General features: G+C 39.4%; 1 protein-coding gene across 1 annotated transcript in view; it reads left to right on the forward strand.

The window, feature by feature from the left end:
- Positions 1–27,765, forward strand: part of tbc1d22a (TBC1 domain family, member 22a) — a 181,191-nt gene that overhangs the window by 146,506 nt on the left and 6,920 nt on the right. Inside the window, exon 13 of the mRNA XM_037696145.1 lies at positions 5,598–5,693. Coding sequence (XP_037552073.1) covers positions 5,598–5,693 — 96 coding nt within the window. The remainder of the gene's footprint in view (positions 1–5,597; positions 5,694–27,765) is intronic.

The raw sequence follows: 27,765 nt of genomic DNA on the forward strand, positions 1-27,765 counted from the left end.
TATATATATATATATATATAATAGAATTTATAAACTCTCAAGTCAAGACAAATGGATTCTTTTAACATCTTACCTCCCCATCAATCTGGTTTCACGAAACACCACACAATGACTGCTTCACTGAAGGTTTTTAATGATGATGAAGCATTGGACGCTAATGATTATTGTGGTGTACTTTGTTTAGACCCGTCTAAAGCTTTTGACTCTGTGGACCATGACAGCTTATGTCATAAGTTCTCAGAAATTGATTTTTCAGATCACACCATTGGTTGGTTCTCTAATTATCTCTCAGATTGGAGGCAATGTGTTCAACAGAATGGTACTTCCAGTTATTTAATGGTTAATAATGGTGTACCACAAGGCTCAGTCTTAAGACCCACCCTCTTTACAATCTACATAAGTAATGTAGATCAGATCATTCCTGATGCATCCTACATTTGCTCATCTGCTCACAGACTCATGTTCATGTTTGTGCTGATGTTCAATGTTTTATGTTATGAGTGCTTAGTGTATATTTAGTTGATGTTTTTCTTAGTTCATATCTTAGATGTTATTACTGTTTTTCTTAGACATGTTATTGTTGGATGTAACTGGGACCCCGTGTACATAATTTCGCTCCACCACATGTACCACATGAGGTGCGAATGACAATAAAGAAACTTTGACTCTGACTCTGACTCTGATTTCTATGCTGACAGTTATTTATTGTCGAGCTAGAACAGTTGTTAAGGTGTTTCAGCTCTTGCAATCTGCATTCAACATCATCCAGTCAGATTTGTTCCGTCTCAAACTGGTGTTAAATGCTGATAAAACCAAAGGGATGTTGTTTTCAAACAGGAAGTCAGTACCAGCAGTACTTCTTTCTGTTTTATCTATGAAAGGTGTTCCTATTGAGTTTATGGATTCTTACAAATACTTGGGTATCTTGGTAGACTTGCATCTCTCTCATGTCGAAAACTTGGTGAAGAAACTGAATGTTAAATTTGGTTTCTTTTTCAGAAATAGAGCCTGCCTAACTCTGAATGCTAAGAAACACCTTGTAACTGCGACTTTCCTTCCCTCCGTTGACTCCATTGTTGACATTATTTACATGAATGCTCCTGCAAACACCTTGCAGATGTTGGATGCTGTCTATGACGGTGCGCTAAGATTCATAACTGGTTGTAACTATTGTAGCCATCGCTGCACCCTGTATTCACTGGTTAATTGCTCATCATTAACTTCACGCAGACTCTCACACTGGTACATCTTCATTTTTAAATCACTTTTTGGTCTGTTGCCTTCATACATCTCCTCCTACATGTCACTTAGTCAGTGCAGCTACAGCGCGCACGCTCAAGACATAATTACCTGCAGTGTCCCCTCAATTTGCACCGAACTTGGCAAAAGGGCCTGCTCTTACTCTGCTCCTGTTTCCTGGAATAACTTGCAAAAAGATCTGAAGTTGTCGACTTTGACCCCAATTTAAAAAAAAAAACTGTTAAGTTCATGGCAAAAACCATTGCAGACGTTCCTGTTTTTAGTATTTTGCATCACTTTATAATATATCTTTTGTTTTGTTTTTACATAATTTATTTTATTTACTTTTCGTTTTATATGCTTTATATGATTGTCCACTGTTGTCAGTACCTCACCTGAGTTCTTTGTTTAAAACAGGTCTCTTGTAAACGAGTCCTCGTGACTCAATGAGACTAACCTATATAAATAAAGGTTGAATGAATATACAATTTTTGCAGCATTTAATTTTAATCTTGCTCTTATTCGTAGCCATCCTAATATTAAATTTCCAAATCTCAGCGTCTCTTGTTGGCATTGCAAGGCAGCATCTACATTAAAAGGTTTGAATGGCAGCAGTGGAACGAGAGAAAAATAAATAAAAAAAAAAGGACCCTGACAAGTTATAAAACACGCAAAGAGAAATTTCACAGATTGCTGTCAATCTGAAGAACAGAAGAAAGCGGCGTCTCTCGCTGCTCGGCGTTATTAAAACTGTCTGTCCAGAAGAGATAAGGTTACATCATCTCACTCCTTGTTTTCCCCAACTCCATCTCACTCAGTCACTCTTACATGTGACCTCTTCACATCTCTCTGTTTTTCTTATTTACTTTTTTTATTAACTTGTATTTCATTGTAAACACACACACACAACAAAAACTCGACGCTCCTTCACGGGGGCTTTTGTTTATACCTGCAGTTTAATGCCAGTTTTATAACCTGATTGTACGTGTCAGGATATTCCGGTCCAGCCAATCAGAGCGCAGAATTTTTAATGACCACATTAGAACTTGAAATGAAAATGTATGCATGTAACTAAAAGTCCTTCAAGTGTGTCAGGTTGCCTTCAGACACACTCCCGTACTGAGATTTATCCTGCCGTTAAATGGGCATTCGCTTCTAAGTGACTAGCATTCAACAGGGCTGTAATTATTCTCCTTCTGATGAGGCTCTGGAGTGAAATGAATAGAACGGGGAACATCTCATCCTTTGTCTTTCTTCCACTTTAATTCCCCCTGCTCATTTCAGAGTCGGGGAAAAAAAAAAAAAAAAAAACGTGAGGGGGGCAAAAAATGAAACAAGGGCCTGAAATGAAAGGCGGTGCAAAGGAAAAGGGGATTTGGATCTTTCTTTGTCTGCATCGCCCTGGAAATGTACGTTTCTGGGTTGTAGAGAAATAAAGTGTGTTCCATTTTTCTCACTTTTCTCCTTTTTATGCATTTATCATTAAATACATTGTGTGAGCATGAGCTTGAAATGTGATAAAAATAATTAAAAAAAAAAAGCTTATTTGGGCGACACTGAAATGCAGAAAATGGCTCTAAATCTTCCTGATAACAAAAGCAACATACTGTTTTAGCTCAGACTTGCACTCTGATTGATCATAACGTCAAATATCTCGTATTTCTTTCCTTCCAAATGCTTTGTTTCTGCCACTGTAGCTGTAATTTCAAATTAATTACGGTACCTGTTATGTTGCTGCCATATTTACCCCAGAAGTTTGAAGCGTCCAGGCTACAGTTGTGCTGTTTTCAATTGTTCACAGCGGTTTCTGTTCAGTTACCCTCCCCTTTGCATTGGAGTAATTGGACAGAAGCTGCTGAGTTGTTAATGTACACAGGTCTTATCACAAACTAGAACAGTATCTCATATGCTTTGCTGTATTAGTTTGCTGTTCATCTTTAGGTAAAAGTTCAGAACTACTGATGTGGATTTCTGTAGAAAATTAATGAAGAATTAGTATTTATACTGTTGTAAGTAGCTCTTTAAATAACCTCAGAGATATACCAGTAGTCTAATTAGGGATTGATGAGTTAATGGTTAGCCTGATGGGGATCATGACTATAGGGAAGGGCAGTTTGAGACTGTCAACATTGTATGCTCCCATACAGACAAATATTCACTGAGTAAATGGTAGGTACTGAGAATGTACCAAGTTTTAGAGCATTTACTGGGTACGTAAAAAATAGTACCCAGTAGGAAACTAATAACTAATACTTTTGGTATGAACCAGACATATACAGACTGTTTCCACTAGGTCACTGGCCTTGGTAGCGTGCTCATCTCTTCGACGATTTAAGTCAGTAGATTTTTTTTTGTATTATGCGCGACTGCGCTGCTAGCTTAGCGCTGCTAGCTTAGCACTGCTAGCTTAGCGCTACGTCAGTTCCGGCAGTAAGGGGAGTGGTGAAGGACAGTTCGGTAAGCGGGGCGCTCAGTTCTTTGGACGGGGTGTGGTGCCCTCCTTGTATAACGGTAGGGGAAACACTGCAGACTGGGTACTTGCTGGTTCTGTACTCGGTACTTTGTACAAATGTACTAGTTACACTGCCTGGCCAAGAAAAAAGTCGCCACCAAAAAAAAAAAAAAAAGATCACACTAATATTTCGTTGGACCGTCTTTAGCTTTGATTACGACATGCATTCGCTGTGGCATTGTTTCGATAAGCTTCTGCAATGTCACAAGATCTATTTGCATCCAGTGTTGTGCACTAGGCATGATGGGTGCATCACTTCACCTGCCTCTCTTCTTATCCTGATGCACCCATCACTTTGGAACAGGGTAAATCTGGACTCATCAGGCCACATGACCTTCTTCCATTGCTCCAGAGTCCAATCTTTATGCTCCTATGCAAACTGAAACCTTTTTTTTCTGGTTAGCCTAACTGATTAGTGGTTTTCTTAAGGCTACGCAGCTGTTTAGTCCCAGTCCCTTGAGTTCTCTTCACATTGTGCGTGTGGAAATGCTCTTACTTTCACTATTAAACACAGCCCTGAGTGTTACTGTTGTTTTTCTTTGATTTGATTTCACCAAACGTTTAAGTGATCGTCTATCAAGATCATTCAGGATATCTTTCTGGCCGCATTTCTTCCTCAAAGACGATGGGTCCCCACTATACTTCCAGTTTTTAATAATGCGTTGGACAGTTCTTAACCCAATTTTAGTAGTTTCTACAATCTCCTTAGATGTTTTCTCTGCTTGATGCCAATGATTTGACCCTTCTCAAACAGACCGACATCTTTTTGTCTTTCAACATGGTTGTTTAAGAAATGAGAAGCAACTCATTGCACCAGTTGTGGTTAAATAACTTGTTGCCAGCTGAAAGATAATCACCCAGGCAGGAATTATCCAATAGGAGGCTCGTACTATTTGCTTCTTTAAATCCAGGTGGCAACTTTTTTGGGGGGGGGCAGGCAGTGTATGCAAGAGGTGGCACTTAACGAGTACATACTGGGCTGTATTATGCATTTCTAGGCCCTTATTTATTTATTTATTGTTGAATGTTTCTTTTTATAAGAACTTTACATTGAGTTGCTTTAAAATGCCACCAATCCACCCTTTGCCACACTCGGGATGTTAGCTCATTAATCTTTTCACAATAAAGTGTTTTTCAAAACTGGGATTATTCAAAGAGCTATCTTTAACAAGATTATAATTGATGCTCTTTCTACAGAACCTGCTTTAGACGAGCTAAACTATTGCTTGTTTTTTAATATTTTTACTTTTAGCATTAAACTTTTACCATAGTTCAGTTGTATGGGAACTCACTCAAAGCGAACAGTGATGATAACTTTCATTCTGTTGGAGTGTTGCCTTTTATAAATACCACTGAGCTTGTCATCCATCGATACTGAATGCAACTTTAATATATATATATATATATATATATATATATATATATATATATATATATATATATATATATATATACACATTGGAGGTTTTGTTATACAGTATTTTGGTTGATAGTAAGTGTTTTAAAATGTTTTCCTCTGGTAGCATGCTAGCTAGCAAATAAAAAATTGATGTTGGTAATACGTTTTAAATTAGTAAAATAAATAAAGTTAGACTAAGTCAGTATAATTTATATTAGTTTTTTTAAATTAAGTGCAAACATGTTTTTTTTGTGTTTTGATGAAATATTTAGCATTTCTGCAGCCCCTACACCTCCTTCCAAAGTGAAAGACACATTTCTTTTAGCATAATGTAATATCTAGTTTCTAATTAAACTGTAGAATAATTAAACATAGATGTAATTAATACAGATTAAGTTTTGGAAACGTTAAACCTTTTTTTCCGCCTCTCTCTCTTTCTCTCACCAGGCTGAACCAGAAGGTTTTTCTCATTTCCATCTCTACGTCTGTGCAGCTTTTTTGGTGAGATGGAGAAAAGAGATTCTAGAAGAGCGAGATTTTCAGGTAAGGCGCTCACGTTACACATCACCTACTGTGAAATTAAATTTAAAGCACAAAACGATATATTACTAATACAAAACAAGAAAGAAAAAACCTGTAGAGAATAAGCTGAAGCCCATCTTGTCTTAAACGTGAAAAAGTGACGATCTAAAACCTAACCCTAAATTAACGCAGGTTTAAATTCTTTAAAAACCCAAACGCTGATTGAAGTTTGCATTTATTGCCAAGATTATCCAGAGGAGCAGTCCCAGGAACAGCTAGGTTTCTGTGCAGAACCCTCAACCTCTCAGGACTCTTGTACAGGACCCGAGTTAAAGCCAAGTGAAAAGGTCCGTGTAGAAAAGTAGGGAAAGCTGGGTGGTGTTGTTAATTTTAAAGCAATTTAAGATCAATGAAAATGTATGTAATCCATGTTTCCGTAGCAGGTGGGGAGTACAGATGGCGATTATGATGTAGATGGTTTTATATTTATGTAGATGAACCGGGTATGAATTTGTTATCACAGCAGACTGTACATGTCCACGGCCACCGTTCCTCTCCACACCTCCCTGGTCATTAACCGTGTAGTTCAGGACTTGTTGTGGGTGTATTCGCTGATGACAGTAGCCAGCTGCCAGAAGGTGACTTTGGTTGCCAGCTCACTGAAGGGGGGACTTGCTTTCTTTAACTGAAGCAACAAAATCTAATATTAACACCCTCAAACATAATCTCTGCTCTCTGGCAGCGCTTGTGTTTTCCACTTTGCTTTAACTTGTTAACCTTTACCTCTCCTCCACCTTCTTTCCCCTCTTTAGCGTTCCATTTTACTTTTCCGATCCACATTTTATCTTGTCGTTGCCGTTTTCTTTGCGTTTTGCTCGGTAGTGTAACTAGGCCTGTCAGGATAAACAATAAATCAATTAATTGCATGATAAATGAAAATTATTGACCTCATTTTCATTTATCGGCTTCATCGTTTCTTCATATCTCTCTCTTTCTACAGAAGACACTGGATGACAAAAGGCTCAACTCTGGTGTTCTTCACTGCCCCCTCACTTTCTCTTTTGTCTTTTCTTTAAAATCAGTTTTAACCATCTAAAATGGAGTTTTTGGATCGTTAAAAGCAGCTAAGCTGAGAAGCTAAGCTACGAGCTCAGCTAACAGGCCGACCTCTGGCAAAAACCTCAAAGTTCTCGAAGTTCCAAAATTCACGGTTTCATCTAAAAGCTTTGTGTGAAAAATGCTATGCTAGTGAGCTCAAATCACACGAGCGTCCACCATTTTGAGAACTGAAAAAAAGGAGAGACAGCCCACGTCACGTCAAGAGGCCTCCCTCCCATTTTTCTCAAAAAGACACGCTGCTCGCTCCCTCACTACCCATCCTTCTGCTCAGTGTTATACTGATCTCCAGTGGTCAAAAAATGTACTAGACACAAAAATTAACCAACATTTCTTCTTAAATTTTACAATTACTAATTATTGTCAAATTTCAAACAATTTTATCGTTTATCGTAATAATTTCTGAGACGATTAATCACCCAGCAAAATTTATCGTGACAGGCCAAGATGTAACCAAACCATGAATCCGGCACAGATGAAAGAGTAAAGGAGGAGACGTCCAAATTCCTCGTTCTCTCATGTGGTTTAAACTTGTTCCTTTCTGTAAAATGTTATAACTTACTCTTCAGGCAGACGAGAAGACCCACTTCACCGAACACAACAAAGTGGACATGTGGGAACTTTATGTGGAGCTGAAGTTTTTATTTACCTCGACTGAAGCCTAAATGTCTTTTCCCTCCAATATAAAAGCTCCTTTGAGCGTGCTCTGACAGTGTTCACTCTACGATTGCCCTCTGTTTTCCCTTTGCCTTGCTTCTCTGCACGCTCTCACAGCATCTGCCTGCATTTTAGGCTTTGATTTCTTTTATTTATAGTACTTACCGAGGCTTTATTAACCTCTCTACCTTAAAAGCACACAAATATACATGCAGGAACAAATTTAGGAAGCCTTTTTGTCCCTCCTCACTCCCTATAATTCCACTTATTGGCTGGCTTGCCTTACAGACTACCAAGTGGTGAGCCAAGGGCAAACAATCCATCCTCATAAAGATGAGACTGAAAAGATGAGGCGTAGAGAGAGGAGAGGATCAGGTTGGCAATGAAAGTGAGAAAAGATTAAACTTCACAGCAGTGGAATGAAAAGGAAAAGTTCGTTTATGTACGCCGCACACGAGCGTTTTGGCACATGCGGTTTCTTGCAACTGGTACGTGCTGATGCTGGTTTTTCCAAAGACGTGATTATATCCAGAGCGGGACTGCATTTGATTAATTAAAGCCAAAAACAATTTTCTCTTTTGGTATTTGAAGGAAACAAACACTTTTCAAAATGGACAACAATCAAAACCGCTGTTAAATGCATCCCAGATGAATGAAAGCAGAGCTGGGCTTGAAGTGACAAATATCAGGTCAGGAAGAATTTCTATGCATTAATAATCTCCAGAGACCATGTTAAAAAAACTGTTTTAAACATGTGTCAGATTTAGTTGCTTTCATCAATAAGCTATCTAGATCAAATAATGAATGTAATGAATAAATTACTGTCTCCAACTTGACCTCATGATATCATCCTCCTCTTAAAATAGGAAAAATAGTTAAAACGTGTCATTAAAACTAAAATAATAAATAATTCTTAATCTAAAATAAAAGAAAAATCATACCACATTGCTGTTTCATTATGTAGCCGTTTAAAAAAATAAAAATCACAGAAGAAATCTATCTAACAAGGTTAAGTCGGGTCCTCTGGACGAATTCTTGTTGAAACGTTTCATATTTTATCTAACAAACTTAGTCTGAGGAGCCACAATAAACTCATTCTTATAAATAGCACCTTCTCATAGTGGATCAACCAGTTTGCTACTGACGGCCAGAACTAGCTGTTCACATGCAAAGGGAGGACCTTCAGCCCAACAACTGATCGTTAGTGCCCTGATGGCCACTTGCTATTTACAGAGTGATACTAGCCATAACAGCATTGTAAGAGGGGGACAGTTGAACACTGAGGCCTCTGTCCCAGTTTAATGATGAATGGGTTATTTTCTATTTTTCGATTTCTTCGTTCCAAAAGAACCCGTCCATCATTAAACAGAGGCCGAGACCTCCGTGTTCAACTGTGCCCCCTCATAATTATCTAGTATCACTCAGCCCTCTGTAAATAGCAAGTGGCCATCAGGGCACTAACGATTGATCATTAAGCTGATGAACCTCCTTTATCATTTGAACAGTTAGTTCTGGCTGTCATCAGCAAACTGGTTGATCCACTATGAGAAGGTGCTATTTGTAAAACTGAGGGTGCATTCACACCAGCCCTTAGTCCGCTTTAATCAAACTCTAGTCCATTTGCCTAGAAAATCTGGTTCATTTGGTGATGTGCAAACGTGCAATCGAACGCTGATACGGACCAAAAAAGCGAACTCTGGTCCGCCTAAAAACCTGGGTCTCGGTTCGGTTGAAGTGAACTCTAGCGCGGTTCGAATGCATTGTGAATGCAAGCGGACCGGAGACCGCTCCAAACGCATGAAGTGATCTACAGTGCAGGGCAAACACACACACAATTCTCTTACCTTCAGTAGTTCTTGGTGCAGCGCCACCACAGGCGAGGGGAGGAACAGGTTGGCTCGACTGACAGTGCAGTGTGAATGCGAACTGCACCAGCTGAAATGTAAACAAATGTTTTGAATATCGGTCCCCAATCGAACCGAGTCTACCGGACTATCAGGTGTGAAAACAGCCTGAGTTTATTGTGGCTCCTCAGACTGAAGAAGTCTTTTGGATAAAAGACGAAACGTTTCAACAAGAAGAATCCGTCCAGAAGACCTGACTTAGCCTTGTTAGATGTTTCTACCTGGATTATTGAGCAGGCATCAGGACAGTAGAAATCTATATTTCTTGCTTGATTAAGAAACTGTTCTGTGTTTTAGATATCCAACACACAATTCACAAAAATTACTGATCACCCCCTTAATTTAAATAAAATTGGAATTTGTCTGACACCAGTGTTTTAGTCAATTAAACATGATTCATCTGACTGAAACACGAGGCTGAGTTTTGAGATAAGACGTTTGTTTTGGTTTCATCTTAGTTTTGGGCTCTTTCCTCTCTTCTCCCAAAATATCCAAACACAAAAATTCATATATTTGAGTCTGTTCTATTACTAGCTGTAGGTAATTTTATCAGATTTGTAAAAAGTAACTTTTCCAACAAAGCTTTATGAAAGTTTGTGTATTTAGTGTGCACATGTGTAATTAAAGATATTTTGTACAAATAAGAAAGAATAAAAACCTCTTGACCTCTAGTATCTAATAACAAATCCCTTTATATGCATATCATTATTAGCTCTACATTTTACATAAAAAGTTAACGTTGCAGACTAATTAAAGGTCAACTAATTAAGATAATGTTTGTTACCAATGCCAGATTCTAGTAATTAGGGCGGCCTATGACTTATTTATAAAATCAACATGTTTTTCAGTTCATAAATTCAATGTTTAGAAAATGTATTAATCAATTAGAAACAAAAATTTTAAATATTTTTAATAAATTACTACTTTGTAATATTGCACAGCCTGCTGCTCATAGTTTTGAAGCTTTAAACGGTGCACATGTCACCAATGATCACATTCAATCAGTGACTTCAGTTTGGATCCACAGACTGTAAACAAATTTAATTAGCAACCTATTATAGAAAAGCCTAAAGTATCATAGTATTCTTGGTAATGTCCTATGGGTTATATAGATATTGTGCAGTGAATAAAGCATCCTTGCTCTGACACAAGGGTGTAACACTGTGCCACACATAGATCAGCTTGTCTATTGAATATTAACAAAATGGCAGGAAATTGCCCCAAAAAGCTATGGCACATTATGTTATGTCTTCTAACATATCATAAATAGTTTCAGTTGACTTTGGATATTAGTATAAATACTGTATTTTTTGGTCTAATTGCAGTTTTTTGCACAGTTTGCATGCCCTGCGACTTATACACCCAAGTGACTTGTTTGTTTCCCCCATATATAGAATCCAAATTTTGGCTGAGGTATGACCGTTTTCATTCATTCTGATATTGAAAATATTGAACACTACCATTTTCAGCCTCTAGATGGCACTCGAGTAGTATAGCATGCTGTTGTGTCATGTAATAGGTAAAAGTAGCTATTAATGACACAATCGGCTTGCCATAGTCTGCCATCTACGTCCAGCTCCGGGATCATGCCTGGAGAAACTGTCCAATCAGCTTCATTTCACAGCGCCACGCCGGCAAACTGAAGCTGATTTGACCATTGAAATACATTTATTAAGTAAAAGTTCAACTGAAACGCAACTTTGCTATAATGTTGAGCAAACAAATAATTGTTTTAGGTGCTTAACTTGTTAAATTTCCAAGAAATGCGCAGCGTTCCTCCTTCCTGATTTCCTCCCTCTGCGTTCTCTCAGAGCACTGAGGCAGCAAATACTTTTGAAATGCAGCTGATTTGACCATCAAAGTGCATTAATTAAGGAAAAGTTGGACTGAGACACACCTTTATTACAATTTCAGGCAAACAAATAATTGTTTTTAATTGTTAATCTTGTTAAATTCTTGTTAAAGTCCTCCTGTGCACGCTCCAGGGGTTGCCATTTGGCAGCCAATCGATTTTTGGCACAACACTGGCCCACATTTCCAGGTTGTCAGCGGTGACGTGTAATAGATGCGACTTATACGGCGAAGCGACTGATTTATGTTTTCTTCTACTTTATTATACATATTTGGACTGATGCGACTTATATGGTGGTGCGACATGTACGGCGGAAAATACAGTAGGTTTTCACTTGGTAGATTAGATTTGTGTCAAATTTTCTTTTTGAAAGCTTGATGGCATTTATATTTTTTTTTTTGTTGTCTTACTGACCATTTTACACGTTTTTAGGCCTTGGTCTCTCAGAAACTCAGTTTTTCCAAAATTATATATTAATTAAAAAAATCCTTGCTAACTGACACTATATGTAGAAATGTCTCAATCTGCACAACAATAAAAACAAAAAAGAAACCTATTCAAAATACCATGTGGTGCTGTGTCGTGAAAATACGCCAACAAAAGGAAACGATGCATTGAGCATGGCCATAAAGCTTTGCATGCTGTTTGTGGAATGTATTGACAACTAAACACAAGAAAAGAACATCTTCAGGGTGTAGATTAGATTAAATTAGAGAATTCAATTAGATGGATCAATAATATTATCATTTTTAATGGTTGTGTTTTGGCTGTCAACCCAAGAACACAATGGTGGCATTCAACAGTCAGTCAGAGGTTTTATTGTCATTTCAGCTACGTACAAGTACATATTGAAACGAAACAGCGTTTCTCCAGGATCACAGTGCACACAGAACATAATGTGCTAAACAATACAACACACAGTGCAGATACACAACGGTACAATAAATACAAACAGACCTATAATAAATGCAAAAAGACATCTAACTTATTTAAACATTCTAATCTAAACAAGTAATTGAGAGACAAGACAGGAGACGTGTTGATTAGTACATGTGTAGGTGGTACATGAGGTAAAAAGATTGATCCACTCTGGGACCTGAAAAAGAAAAGAAAATGCTTCGGGGCTCTTCAAACACGGTTTCTGTGTAGAAGCAATGTTGAAATAATTAAACCTTTGCAAATTCACATAAAACTTTCCAATGCGGACGGCCCCTGAAACTACAAGTCACAGTCACCAATATGCAGACCAAAGGTTACACGGAGTTCAAAATCTTGCCCAAGTGCACTTTGACATGTGATGGGGGGATCCAAGATTGAACTACCAGTCTTTTAATTGGCTGAAAATCACTCTTTCTTAAGCACTGCAGCTGCTACAAAGACCACACTTTGGTTTCAGCAAAGTTTGCTCACTTTTATTGAAGCAGAACATGGTCCAGAGCCTCATCTGGACTCCACAATGACTCCTGCATGTTTCTGGATATGGCACGAGGATGCTGTTCCAGTCGCTCACAAACACATTAAGAAAGCACACACTTGCACATAAATACACAGCCAAATGCCATGCTGGCATTTTCCCTCAACTAGAACATAGCAAATGAGCTTTCACTGTTTGTTTTTGTCTTTTGCCCGTCCTTGATGGGCTTCAGTTGTCCCATTTATATGTGCTGTGTGTGACTTCTCTGGTTCTGTTTAGACCAGATCCATGTAGGTATTTTAGGGCTTGGTGGTGTGACCTAAAGCTAATATTGCAATGTTTTGAGGCTTTATGCAATAGATGATATATACATATTAAAAAACGGGAACATTTTAAATGTATCTACCTTACATCTGCGTTTGACACCATCGACCACTAGATCCTCATTCCTAGGCTGGAGCAGTGGATGGGCATCACATGGTCAGCCCTCAAGTGGTTTAGATCCTACCTCTCTGACAGAACCTTTTGTGTCAACATTAAGGATTTTAGGTCATCATCAGCAACTCTTCTGTGGGGGGTACCGCAGGGGTCCATCCTCGGTCCTCTTCTCATTTCTTTATACCTGCTGCCACTAGGTGCTATTTTCCATAAACATACCCTTTCATTTCTACACTGATGACTGTCAAATCTACTTCCCTCTGAAGCACACCAGTACACATTCTATTTAACCTCTTCTTGACTGCCTGGCTGACATCAGGGACTGGATGTTTTTAAATTCCTTACGCTTTAATGAGAAAAAGACTGAAATCATGTTGATTCCTTCTAATGGCACGATCAAGAACCACAGTATCAATCTTTCCTCTCTATCCCCATTAAAGAAACAGAGTCACAAATCTGGGAGTGATAATGGACCCTTCTATGAAACTTAAGTCGTGTAAACATGATTGTTAAATCCTGTTTTTTTTTTTCCAGTTAAGGTGACTGTCCAAAAATAGCCTTGAGACAGTAATGCATGTGTTCAAAACATCCAGGCTCTATTACTGCAATGTGCTTCTTTTTGGTATCAGTCAGACCTCCAGTGCACGACTACAACTGGTCCAAAATGCTTGAGCCCGATTTTTAACCGGTACAGGCAAAATAGTTCACATTACACCAGTTTTGGCCTCCCTGCACTGGCTCTCAGTTCACTTTTGAATTCAGTACAAAATCCTTTTGTATATTTTTAAATTACTGAACAGTTTTGCCCCCTCTTATCTCACTGATCTGCTGCAGCCATATGTCCCACAGCTCTCTGAGGTCAGTGAATAAGATGCTTCTTTCAGTTCCAGGAACCCGTCGTAAGCTCAGAGGTGACAGGGCTTTCTCTGTTGCTGGTCCAAGACTGTGGAATGAGTTACCACTGCATGTCAGGCAGACCCCTCTCTCACTGTTTTTAAGTCTTGTTTAAAAACCCACTTTCATTCCCTGGCTTTTGACACTGTGATTTGTTTTTTGACTTGTCTGTATTCTACAGTGTTAGCCATTTAGTTATCTTCCATTTGTATCTATGTTTTTATTTTACTTTATTTTATGTTTTGCTGTGTGCTTTGCTTGTTTATTCTGCTGTACAGCACTTTAGTTGGCCTTGTTGCCGTTTTAAGTGCTTTTTAAATAAAGTGGTATGGTATATCACCCACTCCCAATTTCTGTATACAGTTACTTTATAGACTTAAATTAGACCTTGTTCAATCTCAGTTACAGAAACAAATTAAAACGTTATTTCTGTTGTCCAGCTTTAAAATACAAGTGTCCCTATTCAGAAACGCATCTGCCAAATAGAAATGAACACACGATGTACTTTCCTGGCAGATTAATGTTAGCATTGTAGGAGGAAAGTAAGGATTTCTTCTTTTCTCGGCTTTAGTTCTTTAATTCTGGGGAGATATTTCTCTCTGATCCACTGAGCCTCGGAGTTTAAACGTGGGCCTGCCAGGTTCTTAAGGGCCTGTTGAACAGACCTCGTCTCCTCGTGCTTTATCCAGCAACCCACACAGCAGCCCTCTCCTCTCAAGCCTGCCTTCTGGTTTTTATATATTCCTCTGTGTCTTTTCTTTACTCTTAGTATTTCTGTTTTTGCCCGTCTTTGTGTCTGAAGCTTAAGACCTTCTTTTGTCACCCTGTTTCCTGTCTTTCTTACTTCTCTCTTGGCGTATATCTTCTATTTTTAACTGTCTGTGCACATTACCAGCTGTTAAGTAAATCTTTAGCAGGTAACAGCAAATGCAATTGATTTTAATTTGAGGGAATACATGCACACTTCCAGCTGTATAATAAAAGCCCCCTACCAGTTTTCATCAATCTGCTCATTATTACACTGAACTCCAATTTGCCGAGGCCTTAAGGGAAAGCCGCTGTAGCTAGTTAACACAGAACAGCTTGTTTTGTTCCAAAGCTGTAAATTATTGTTTTGATTGATTTGAGCCTCGGAACGTTGGCAACAAGCACTTGCCTGACTTAGAGCAATAATTCTTAGCCCTGGGTTTCAAACGATTTTGAAAGTCATGGAAGGATTTGATTTTAAAAAGTTGAAATTGTTAAAACTCAAAACCAAAATGAAAGATGTAAAAAAAAAAAAAAAAAGCTGCATCTTTGAGACCTTTTTTGTTTAATACACAAAGAGGTCTGAACCTACCGAGCTGCCGCAGCGTTGTCACTCACAGCTAAAATAACTGACTTGAATAAAAACTGTTGAATGCAGGAAGCAGCAGCGTATAACAAACTGCTGGCGAGTTACATTCTCGGGGTCCTAAGAGGGAACACGAATGATTGATTCACTTTAATAGTTTTTTAATTGAAAAAATGCACGCAGAAAGTAATTTAAAAAGCATAATTCATGCATTGTTATCAAACACAGTGAGGGGAGTAGCTGTGAATCTCACCTCCTGGTTGTAGGCTTGGATTGGTTAAGCTGCAAAATGAAAAGCAGGAGGAGTACAGCACTCCCCCCTGAGCAATCTGCATTCCTCCGTTCCACCTCAGCTAGCACACTATTGGTAACTTTCCTGCCTGCACAGCATGGATAAGTTAGCACACATGCACACACATTTTCTCTGTCACTCAAGACCACATTCTCTCAGACACAACATCATAAACATGGACGTGCACAATTCTCCCTCACGCTGTGCCTTATAATTCAGACATTCGTGAATTGTCCACAGCTTTCAGCCACACACTACTCACAGTAATGGGCATGCAAAGAGTTATTACGCAATTATAGATTTGCTCCGCTGTTTTTGGGAAAGGCCAGCACAGTCAGAGCCATTCCAATTAGTTTTCACAACCTGCAGATTCTCAACATGCCACTAAAGGGCTCCGTGTAAATGACAATAAAAAAAAGATTTGCACTCTTGTTCCAATGGCTTTATGAAATAATCATGTTTATAAACGATTAAAATGAAACGGCAGTTAGAAATTGAGGGGTAGATGACAATCTATCTTGAGTTTGAAACCAATGGCTCAAAAAACTCGTACATCTGTGTCAATAGTGATACACACCATGTCTACGTCTTTAGAAAGTTCATCTTATATAAATACTGCTGTAGGAACCTATTAAATACTACCGTATGTATCTGACCCCACTGATCTGGCTACTTAAGGCTCTCGATAAGCATTACTTATTGTCTCCATTCTGAGATTCGTTTTTAGACTACAGGACCTTTGTTGGTATGTCAAATAGTTATTTATAAAATGTACAGCAGCGGGAAAAAAAGATGAAGAAAATGTGATGTATTTATACATTAATTAAACACAAACTGGATAACCACTGGAAGCCATGGAAGAGCTGTTGATATTTATTGAATCAAATAATGATGGATTATACAACAAGTTTTACAAACTGCTGTTGTACAGCATCATTGTTCCTGTCTGCCATGCAAATCCAACCAGTAATAAATCTCAAGACTGTATATTTTCTGTGGTACACCATGGTTTAGCATGGTGACAGTGTTGTAGTCCTGAGGTTGAGGGTTTGAGCCCAGGTTGCATCAGGAAGGGCGTCCAGCGTAAACTATTGCCAAGCCTTTCGTACAAGTTTACTCACTGTGGTGACCCCTAAAAGGGGAATAGCTTAAAGAAAAACAACCACCGCCACCACCATAGTTTCAAACCTCTCAGCAGGGATATAGAACCATCTGTCTATCCATCCCTCCAAGGTCTGGTCACAGAGGCAGCAGATCACTCGCCAGCTCATCCTTGGGGATCCCAAAACAACTCTGGGCTCCTTCCAGCAGGTTCTACGTCTTTTCTGGGTTCTCCTACTAGAAGGAAATGCCCAAATATACACGCAAGTGAAGGCAACCAGCAAGCATCCTAATCAGATGCCGGAATCACCATGGTTGACTCCATTTGATGCGGAGCAGCAGCTTTACTCTGAGCTCCTCCAGAATGACCCAGCTCCTTACCTTATCTCCAAAACTGGGCACAACCACCCTAAAAAGGAAGCTCATTTCAACCAGTTGTAACAATAATCTTATCATTTCAGTCATATCCATATTTCATGAGCACAGAGAAAGGTTGAAACGTTCATAGTCTAGTAAATCAAGGACTTAGGCAAAGCTCCTTTTTTTATCTTGACAGATTAGAATAACAGCTTCATTACTGTTGGCAAGTCCTGATTTGTTGATGCATCTTTTGCTCCATCCTCCTTATGTACTTATGAACAAGACTCGCGGATATTTAAATTTCCCTGCTCGAGACGAAGACTCATCCCGACCAAAGGAACTATTCTACTTTTTCCATTCAAAAAGTGTTGATTAAGTTGTATGTTGACTAGTGTGGATGGTCTAAGTCTCTTAAGTGCTCGTCTAAGAATGGGTAAAGCAATGGCTATGCAAGTTCTTAAATGCCATTTAAAAACAAAATTCTGAATAACTGACAAGCAATGAAGTCCATTTGAGTCTATGCTGTAAATGCAATAAAGCACAGTTTAAGCTTGTATAACTGCAACCTATTGTATTGTTTCGTGGTTCTTGGAACTGCTTTTAAAGGTGCCTTTTTTGTCCTCAGCATGAGGCCAAGTACTTATGTTCCTACATGGCTATTAGTCGTATGTAAGTGACTATAGATATTACAGGAGCTGTGGTGAGAGGAGTTAGAAGTGGAAGAATGAAAGAAGAAAAAGATTTCCTCTCACTTCAATTAATGGTGTATGAAAAACCGTGGGCCTTTCTTAAATGTCAGCGGGTGTCCTCAGGTCAGTTGCGTGTGCAGAATGTCTTTGGTTAGGCTGCTTTGGCAGTTAGGGAAAGAAAGGTTCTTCAAAGAAACACAATTTGTCTGAAAATTTTAGCTCTATTTTCAATCACTGAGAAAGAAAATACCTATTTGTTTTAGATAGATCTTTATGTCGTATGACGTACTTTGAGGTGTAGTAGAGTAAAACTGATAATTGTAACTGTCCAGTCAGTATTTAAGAAACACAAATTCATATTGTCAGAAGTTTTTTATTTTATTTTACCATTTTCAGGCTAGTGTAAGCAGGATTTTTTTTTCATTTTATACATTCAGTGTGCTTGAGTTGGGTGAATCCATCACTGAGTGTGCATATGTTTTTTTCCTCATGTCTGACGATGCTGAAGTTAATGAGTTTGCTACATCCTCATATGCATACTTTTTTCTGACACTAAACTGCATGCTTATGAATGCATTCATTCATTTTCAAGTGTCAAAATTTTACTTTGCTTGGTGATGCAATTTATAAACGCCCCTTGAACTTTTTTTTTTTTTTTTTTCTGGAAGAATAGCACTTGTTTCATTCAAGCTCATTATCAGAACAAAGTGTGTCCCTGTCAAGACGCCAGGACAAATGCTCAAAGTTGGAACGCTCAGGATTTATTCTGGGCATCTGGTCAATTGCAATATTGTACTTTGCCAATACAAATACAGCAGAGAATTGTGAGCAATGTTGTCAAGAGGATCCTTTAGTGGAAACAAGCTTGGATTTCTGACTTGACAGCAAGTGTCAGTTGGAATTTAGGTGTTTTGACTCGAGGTTGTAAGTAGATCGTTCATCTGTTGTGCAAAATTCGTCAGAATCTGTTTAGCTGCCCTGTGATGAACAGAAGACCTGTCAGGGTGTCCTTCGCCTCTCGCACAGTGACTGCTGGATATGGGCACTAGAGACCCTCACAACCCAAAAAGAAAGACGCAGGAAAAGATAATGGATGGATGGATCTGTTAAGACTTTTTGGTGGAAGGTATACATTAGTCTTTCACTTATTGCAGGGGCTACATTCCAGACACCCCCTCGATAAATCTAGATGAAAATCCACAAAGTAAGGACATTATATTTATTTTAGTATTTATATATATTCTAAGGCTTTATAAACCCTTCCCACACTCTTGCAATGTTCTTAACAATGTTCCAAATGCTCGAAATGCTGTAAAAGAGCACAGTAAAAGAAAGCAGACAGACTGATGCTACGGTTACTGAGCCCTGGGGGCGGGCTGGCCACCAAGGCTTGGTTTGGGTCGCGCTTGATTATATTAAGTAAGCCATGCTGCTCATGCAGCTTACTTGGGTATTAGACAGACACCCTCGCCCCCGCCTTACTTTTTCCAAGGCTGTCTGTTGCGTGCCCGCCTGTTGTGTGCCTCTGGGACACAATGGGGAAAGACAGACCCTGCCCCCCTCCTTTCTCTTTCTCTGTTGTGATAGACAGCCTCAGAAAGAGAAAGGAGGGAGCGCAGATGAACAAATGTAGCATATCGGAGAAAATGCTTAGGTGGATAAATAAGAGTAAATCAGTTTTTAATAGAGAGAGGGTAGCTGAGTGTGGCTCACTCGGGTATAAGACAGACACCGCCCCCCTGCGTCCCATCCTTTCTCTTTCTGAGGCTGTCTGTCACAGCAGAGAAAGAGAAAGGAGGGGCTGGGTGGGGTATGTCTTTCCCCATCGCCTCTGCTGTGACAGACAGCCTCAGAAAGTGAAAGGAGGGGATGGGATCTGTCTTTCCCCATCGCCAATCGTGTTTCATGTACAATCTTACGTTAAAAAACCTGCGAAAGAGTAAGTCTGCAAAAGTCGAACCGTGAAGTATTGAGGGACTACTGTAGTCTTTGTGTCACAGCAAAGTTCTAATGTTGTGTTATTGGCTTTTTTATGCCATAGTCAAAGCTTTTCAGCAGTACCGTCCACATCCAAAAGGCATTCCACATGAGAATGGGGAATTCATGAATGAAAGTGGTGGCACTCGCCACCTTCAAGGTGTAATATTTGTTAATCACACTTTTGCTACCTTCATTTGCACTTGAGCAATACCAAGCAATATCACTATCTTCTTTAGCTTTTTGAAGCTGTCGTTATTGCCTTTGATTAATTCTATACTTTTAGTTCATTCATCATGAAACTTTACTTTCTTTGTTTCTCAAACTTGGGTTGCATCAAGCGCCTCTCAAGCATTGACAGCTTTCTCTGATGGAGGACACTAGTCCGTTGTGTTAAAAATGAGACAAGGCCACCCTCAATATATGACACTTAATAATCAGTGCTGATTGAGTGCTGCACCCAACGTGCCATATGATTTTATTTGTTGCAAAATAAGAGTGGAGGAGGAAAATAGTAAGCAAACCAAATGACTTAATAGAGTGGAAGTAATTATCTCACATGCCAACCCATTGTTTCTTTTATTCCATGCCATGGTTCTCTCATTGCTCTCTTTCCACCGCCTACATGTTCTCCATCACTGACAACAAAAGTTCACTTTCAGGCTAACTTGCGTAGGCTTGCACACCGAGTTATTATATCAGTTTTGATGACCAAAGCTGCTTGGAAAGTCGGGAGTGATCAATCATGTTGTGGTAAAATTAGTGTGTTTGTTGATAAATATTTCCAAGCTTGCACTTGGATCAAGTGTGTATTAGATTTACAGCTGAGTTGCACTGTTGATCAGTCCATACAAAGATGACTTTGTCCAAACAGATTTTAACTGAACAAACTTAAGTGATTAGCTTGGGTATCACAAAAGACAAAAAACAGCCAAAAGAGCAGCAAGTTTTATGAATCTCCCCCCCACCCCCCACTCAATATAATGGAATACCAAGTGCCTATAAGCTAACTGCTCCCCCCTTTCAGTTAAGAGATAAATGCCAGAGATAAACAGAGATATTGAGTTACTCATATAGAAAAAAGAGTTCAGCAGCATCAGGAGAGATAGAAATAGATTTTTAAGAAGAAAGTAGCTTTGAGGAATGTGCAAGGTCATAAGCTGAGACATAAATATTGAATTTTGAATTCCAAATACATGCGGTCAAAGCAAGAAGTGAGCCTCTTGTGCTTCAGGTTTTTTTTTTTTTTCCAGTAATCTAGAGCAGATGATTAAAGAGGGCATTAACCTTTCTGAACTCGATTCTGGGCAAAGTTAAACTGCCAAGCCTTAATTTTCCTTTTTTTTTTTTTTTTTTAGAGTTCGTAGCATCAAGGTTCAGAGTGCTTCTGCATGTTAAGGTTCCTTTATAAGAGTTCATATTGCCAGTTTTTCTTAGCAATAATTGGCACAATGCTCAACAAGTTCAGATGGTACATACTTAGTCAATGAATTTATACAATTCTGAACTTCATAATCTGTATGAGAGGAAAAAACTAGTTTAGGGTGATAATAGGTGACCGAGAAGGAGGCAGATGGTCATATATCAACTGGTTGAGAACTTGTGAAAGATCTGCTTGTGAACAAAGCACAAGCTGAACATTAAACTGTTTAAGCAGAGTATAAAATTACTGAAGTACACAGAAGAAGCTCAGAAAACTGTTAGTCCTGCTGGAAGCCTTTTTTCTAAAGTTTAAAAAGTATTTGTCTACAAGTTACTTTTACAATATACCAACTGCAAAGTTTGTGTCTACTGAAATTTATCTGTAGAGATTTAAAACGTATGTATATTTCCTCATGGCAGAATATTGGTTAATCTTTATTTTTTAACTAGTTAAAACCATCAAAGCGTTTTTTTTTCCACACTTACACCCACACCTGCTAAAAGCTTTCATCTACTCCTAACAGCCATTCTCACAGGCTGTATTCCTATTCACTCTCACAGTATTTATATCACCAAAGGTTACATTAGCATTTCTGTCTTTTTTTTTGTTTGTTTTGATAAAGATTATACATTTATGAAAGAATAATTTTTTTTTTAATATATAACACATCACACAAAAAAGCACAGAAAAAACCAATTGACGTTACAGTACCTCGTTTTACTCAGAAACCAGTGTAACTGATTCAGAAGTCATAATATAGCCCATAAAGTTGTTTCATTATTTAACGTGTGCTTATTAGTGGTAACAAAAAAAAAACTCATCCCATTTCATTAACTTGACAGCACAACAGTCGCAAAAAAAACCCTCCAGCTACATAATATTCCAAGCTTCTTTTTTTTTTGCCACCAACCTTTCTACAAGGCAACTTGGCTGTGCCATACCATGTCAGCTCTTACCTCCATGTGCTACACTCCTACATTAGCACCCACTGTTTGCCAGAGTGCCCATTTTGTGTAATTATATAAACTACAGCGAGCTAATGGCCCCAACAGAGCAGTGCCTGGGCCCATTACACCTTGGGGCATTGAGAAACACCATTACCACTACCAACAGCAGCCTGGAGTGTTTGTGCAGTGTTTGGGTGCCAGTTCGTGTGCATCCACTCCTCTGTGAGCATTCATGTAGATGCGTTGGTTGTAGGAAGTTGGTGATAGAGTGAAACATGTCACAGAAATTCAACAGATACTCCAGACAGTTGCCATTTTTAGCCCCAAATGTGTCCTGTTGATATGGGCATTGCACCTGTCATCTCTCAGCCATTAATTTCTCCAGGGGCTTTAGCTGCTTGCCTCTGGGAGCTGTAGTTGACACAGCAGAAAAGACAGCAGCACACCTCACGCAACTTTTGGCACACATCGTAAGCACTTTACTAGGCATTAGCCCATTCAGCAAGCAAATACATTTTTATTTGAGAGAAAAAGTGACTTTAATGGGCTGTTTTATCTACATCTGTATGTGTGTTCTTCCTTAACTCTATTACCATGAATGAATTTATTCGCTTCATAAATTCACCCAGACAAATATTTCACTGACTTGATTTGAAGCTTCAGCTCTTAGAGCTAATCTTTAAACATAATGTAGTTCTGTCTAACTTGTTGCTTGGAAATATGATTCCTAAGTCTTGCATCCCCATGCCCATTTTCCTTCCTTGGTCTCAAACTATTAACTGATTCACTAATTCACCATCAAATATGAGTGGCTTTCTAAGTATTATAGAAAGAGATAATATTAAATTGTGTATATAGAGTTGCACGATACATAAAACAAAAATAATTATCAAAATGTCAGCGGGCACAAAAAAGAACTGCTTGAACTACTGTACATTATAATGTGGGCTTTTTTTCCCAAGTGCCATGCATTCATGCTCTGCACACCAAATACATATTTGGTCATTTGGATGGACCCTACTTGCTGTTGATGCCCATAAACAGAATTAAATATTGGTGGATCCATAATTGGGGTGGGAGTCTTTAGGGACTTTACGATAGGATGTTTGGTTCTCATTGCCAGTAGTAAGTCAGACTCCTTCAGGGTGGGAGTTGGACTCCTCCAGGGCTGCCCGTTGTCACAGATTCTGTTCATAACTTTGATGGACAGAATTTCTCAGTGCAGCCAGCGGGCGGACGGTTTCCGGTTCGGTGACCTCAGAATTCCATCTCTGTTCTTTGCAAATGATGTGGTCCTGTTGGCATCATCGTGCCATGATCTTCAGTTCTCACTGGGGCGGTTCGCAGCCGAGTGTGAAGCTGCTGGGATAAGAATCGGCATCTCCAAATCTTAGGCCATGGTCCTTAACCGAAAAAGGGTGGATTGCTCTCTTCAGGTCGAGAGTGAGGTTCTGCCTCAAGTGGAGGAGTTCAAGTATCTCAGGGTTTTGTTCACAAGTGAGGTACGAATGGAGTGTGAGATTGACAGACGGATTGGTGAAGTATCTGGAGTATTGTGGACTCTGTACCAGTCCATTGTGGTGAAGAGAGAGAGCTGAGCTGTAAGACAAAGCTCTCTGTTTATCGGTCAGTCTACATACCCTCACCTGTGGTCATGAACTCTGGGTAGTGACAGAAAGAATGATATTGCGGATGCAGGCGGTTGAAATGATCTAAAAATGTTAAATCTGGTCCTCTGGACATTCAAAAAACAAAGCAAAACAACAACAACAAAAAAATGTAGAAACATTTCGTCTTTCATCCAAAAGACTTCCTCAGTCTGAGGTGCTGTATTCAGCTCAGTCTTAAATAGCACCTTCTCAGAGTGGATCAACCAGTTTGCTGCTGACAACCAAAACCAGCTGCTCACATGCTCAAGAAGGACCATCAGCCTAACAATGGATCATTAGCACACTGATGGCTGTTTACTATTCACAGAGGGCTGAGTGATACTAGCAATAACAGCATTGTAAGAGGGGGACAGTTGAACACGGAGGCCTCCACCCCTGTTTAATGATGGATTATTGGTTGAAATGAGTTTCCTCCACAGGGTAGCTGAACTGTCCCTTAAAGATAGGGTGAGAAGTCGAGAGGACCCAGTTGAGGTAGTTCGTGCATCTGGTAAGGATGCTTCCTGGGCGCCTCCCTAGGGAGGTGCTTTGGGCATGTCCAACTGGGAGGAGACCCCGGGGAAGACCCAGGACACGCTGGAGAGACTATGTCTCTCGGTTGGCCTGGGAATGCCTCAGAATCCTTCCAGAAGTGCTGGAAGAGGTGGCTATGGAAATATATGTCTGGGCTTCCCTGCTCAAGCTGCTGCCCTGCGACCTGACTTCGGAATAAGCGGAAGATAATAGATGGATGGATGGATGAATGATGGAATGTCTATGCATCACTTGTGAGATTGAGCTTACCCACTTTCATCAGTGTTTCCATGATTTAGATTTTTGGACCATTAGTGTAGGAGTGGCATTGATGTTCATGTTCTATTGTGGTTCCAAAGTGTTAACCATGTTTAGTTTTCAGTTCAGCTGCTGAATGCAGATACACTGCAATAAAAGTTGTAGTAAACTTTGTGATTAGCTTTGACTTTTCCAGTTCAGGTGGAAACTTCGGCATCGCTCAATCAACGGTTCTTTGTAGCAGCGGCAGCTAGTAGCTACCACTGTTTGTCTTTGTCCTCCTCCTGGTGCAGCATGTGCCCAACTTGCATGTATTGTGACCCTTGTCGATGTAATTTGTCCTTTTGACTTTGAAGACACCTATGTACTTCTAAACACTGGTTTTCAGTGCAGAAGGTCTCGTTTGCAAGTCTGTCAGCCTCATTCTCCCTTTCTTGTATACACACCATAAACAATCTGGGCGCTTCACTTCCACACTTCCACCTTTTGCATTCCTCATCGTGTCATCATTAACATAATTTATTTTTTATATTTTCAAATTGAAAAATAATTTGTTCATGTCGGCAAACTGATTAAACCCCTAGAGAATAGTATGGAAAACGTAGGTTTATCGCAACAAACGTTGCTATATTCAGTGTTATTGCTTGTTTTCCTTGCATCTGTAGTGTTAAATTAGCATACCCTTGTCAGATACCATTTAAAACTAATTGTTAATATGGAGTGTAATTCTCACTTGACAGTGGCCTTGATGTCTGTGCAGCCATTATTTTATTCTATTTTATTCCAAAGAAAAGGCCTCAGCTATTGACGATCTGTTTTCTCCTCCATATCAATAGCCATTAACAACTTTAAGCCTTGCCAAGCATGTAGGATGGAGAGCTAATTGCCTTTTTTCCCCTAGACTTCTGTATACAGCAATGATGAATCAGTGTCTTTGTTGGCATTGTGGGATAAATGAATATGAATGCCTGAATAACCACAAGCACCCACACATGCAGTTGTAACAGACACAAATCGCTCCATTTTGTGTCTCGCTTGTGCATCCAATTTGCCGTATCATCTCCTTTACTGATTTCTTCATAAAAGATGGATAACGAACATGCGACAATGTTTGTACCTTTTTTTTTTATGTTACTTTTTTCCATTTCTGTTTAGAAAAACACTTTTGATGCTCTCTTTTCTGGTCATTCTGTCTCATTCCTGGCCTCTTGGCATAGACTGCTGCCACCTGTGTGGAATGGAGTGGGTTAGGCATTCCCCCCCGACAGTGAAATGTATGCAATTAAACTGTATTAAAGTCGTTAGCCCAACGGATGCAAGAGCCAGCAGATGGTTACGATGCAGAAATATGCTCTTAATGAAGCTTCTCAGTCACTATAGATGTGTACTTGTGTGAAGAAGGATGCATAAGTGCACTTGTGTGTTTGTGTGTGTGTGTTCTTTTGGCTGTAACACTCGAAGCAGCACTTGATTATGCAGAGGTTGATCTTCATGTAGCATAGCAATTAGCTCTTGTGGTTGATTCAGAAAGACAGAAATGCAAGGTAAGTTTAATACTTACTTAGTCACCTCTGTGGAGGTTAAATAAAGGCCACGTGGGGAACATTTATATGGTTTTCTTGAATTGAAAAAAAAAAGTCTACCACGAAAAGTAAATTAAATGAAGACCCAAGCTGACATTTAAGCATCAGTGTTACTAAAATAATGATTGGTTTGCTGCTGCTCCATGAAGCCATCTATCCAGAAATATAAGTTTGTTTGCATGACAGTGGCCTAAAGTCAATATTTTACTGAGCTGTGACCGTTTGTGACTAACTGGCAAAGTGCATTCACAAGGGCGTCTCCAAAATGTTCCAGTGTTCACAATGGTTCCCAATTTCCTTCTGAGTCTTGGCAACTCACTTTCTTCTCAAATTTCTCTCAAACCTCTGTGTTGTTACGGGAGACTTTAACCCTTCTCAGTCTCTTTTTAATTTAGTTTCCATGATTGTAGGAGAAGCTGTTGCTTAGTTCTCCCGTGTTATAAAACATTTGAAATAAAACTCCCAACGTCCAGGTCTAAAAACCACGTCAAAGCTCATTAGATAATACTGTAAAGTTTGGGTGCAATGGTGGGTACAAAGCAAGCTGAGAATGAAAATAAAATATTGTATGCAAAGCTTAAAATACTTGACCTAAACAAAATAGGTCATGATTCTCAAAAATCGGCTGCTAGTCACACAGCTCAAAGTTTGCTTGGTTGTAAACACAGATTTCTGTGAGACCGCAACTAAAAATGTACTTTTTTTTTTAATCATCTTTTGTTTATTTTGAGTCCCAAACTAGTATCCAACATTTGCAGACCAGTAGATACCACCCCAAGACCGTTGTCAGTTTGCCATTTTTCTCAGACATTAAAATATTAAGATCATTGACTCAATAATGCCACTCAGGATTAAACATACATTCCATCCATCCATCCTCCCTCCCTCCCTCCGCTTGTTCTGAACTTGGGTCGCAGGGGCAGCAGCTTGAGTAGGGAGGCCCAGACATCTCTCTCCACAGCCACCTCTTCTAGCTCTTCTGGGAGGACCCCAAGTCATTCCCAGGCCAACTGAGAGACTTAGTCTCTCAAGCGTGTCCTGGATTTCCTCCCAGTCGGACATGCCCGAAGCACCTCCCTAGGGAGGCGCCCAGGAAGCATCCTTACCATATGTCTGAACCACCTCAACTGGCTCCTCTCGATGTGGAGGAGCAGCAGTTCTCTTCGGAGTCTTCCTGATAACTCAACTTCTTGCCCTATCTCTAAGGAAGAGTCCATCTACCCTGCAGAGGAAACTCATTTCAACCTCCTGTATCCACAATCTTGTTCTTTCGGTCACTACCCAGAGATTGTTTACCGATCAGTCTACGTTCCTACCCTCACCTATTGTCCAGAGTGCTTTACTTTTAAGCTCAGCGCCTTCTTCACTACAACGGACCGGAACAGAGTCCACAATACTGCAGAAGCTGCACCAATTCATCTGTTAATCTCATGCTCCATTCTTCCCTCACTCATGAACAAAACCCCAAGATACTTGAACTCGACTTGAGGCAGAACCTCACCCTCAAATAGAAGAGAGCAATCCACCCATTGCATTGCATCAAATATGCAATTTTTTCAAAACGTTAAAATTCAAACATTAACGATAACCTTTAGCATCTTTTCATCCTGACTTGAACTTGAGACATGCTCACTCTTCAATTTATGATCAAACTTAGAAATAAAATCAACAG

This window comes from Nematolebias whitei, chromosome 22 (assembly GCF_014905685.2).
Source record: "Nematolebias whitei isolate Nwh7 chromosome 22, NemWhi1, whole genome shotgun sequence".
NCBI lineage: Eukaryota > Metazoa > Chordata > Actinopteri > Cyprinodontiformes > Rivulidae > Nematolebias > Nematolebias whitei.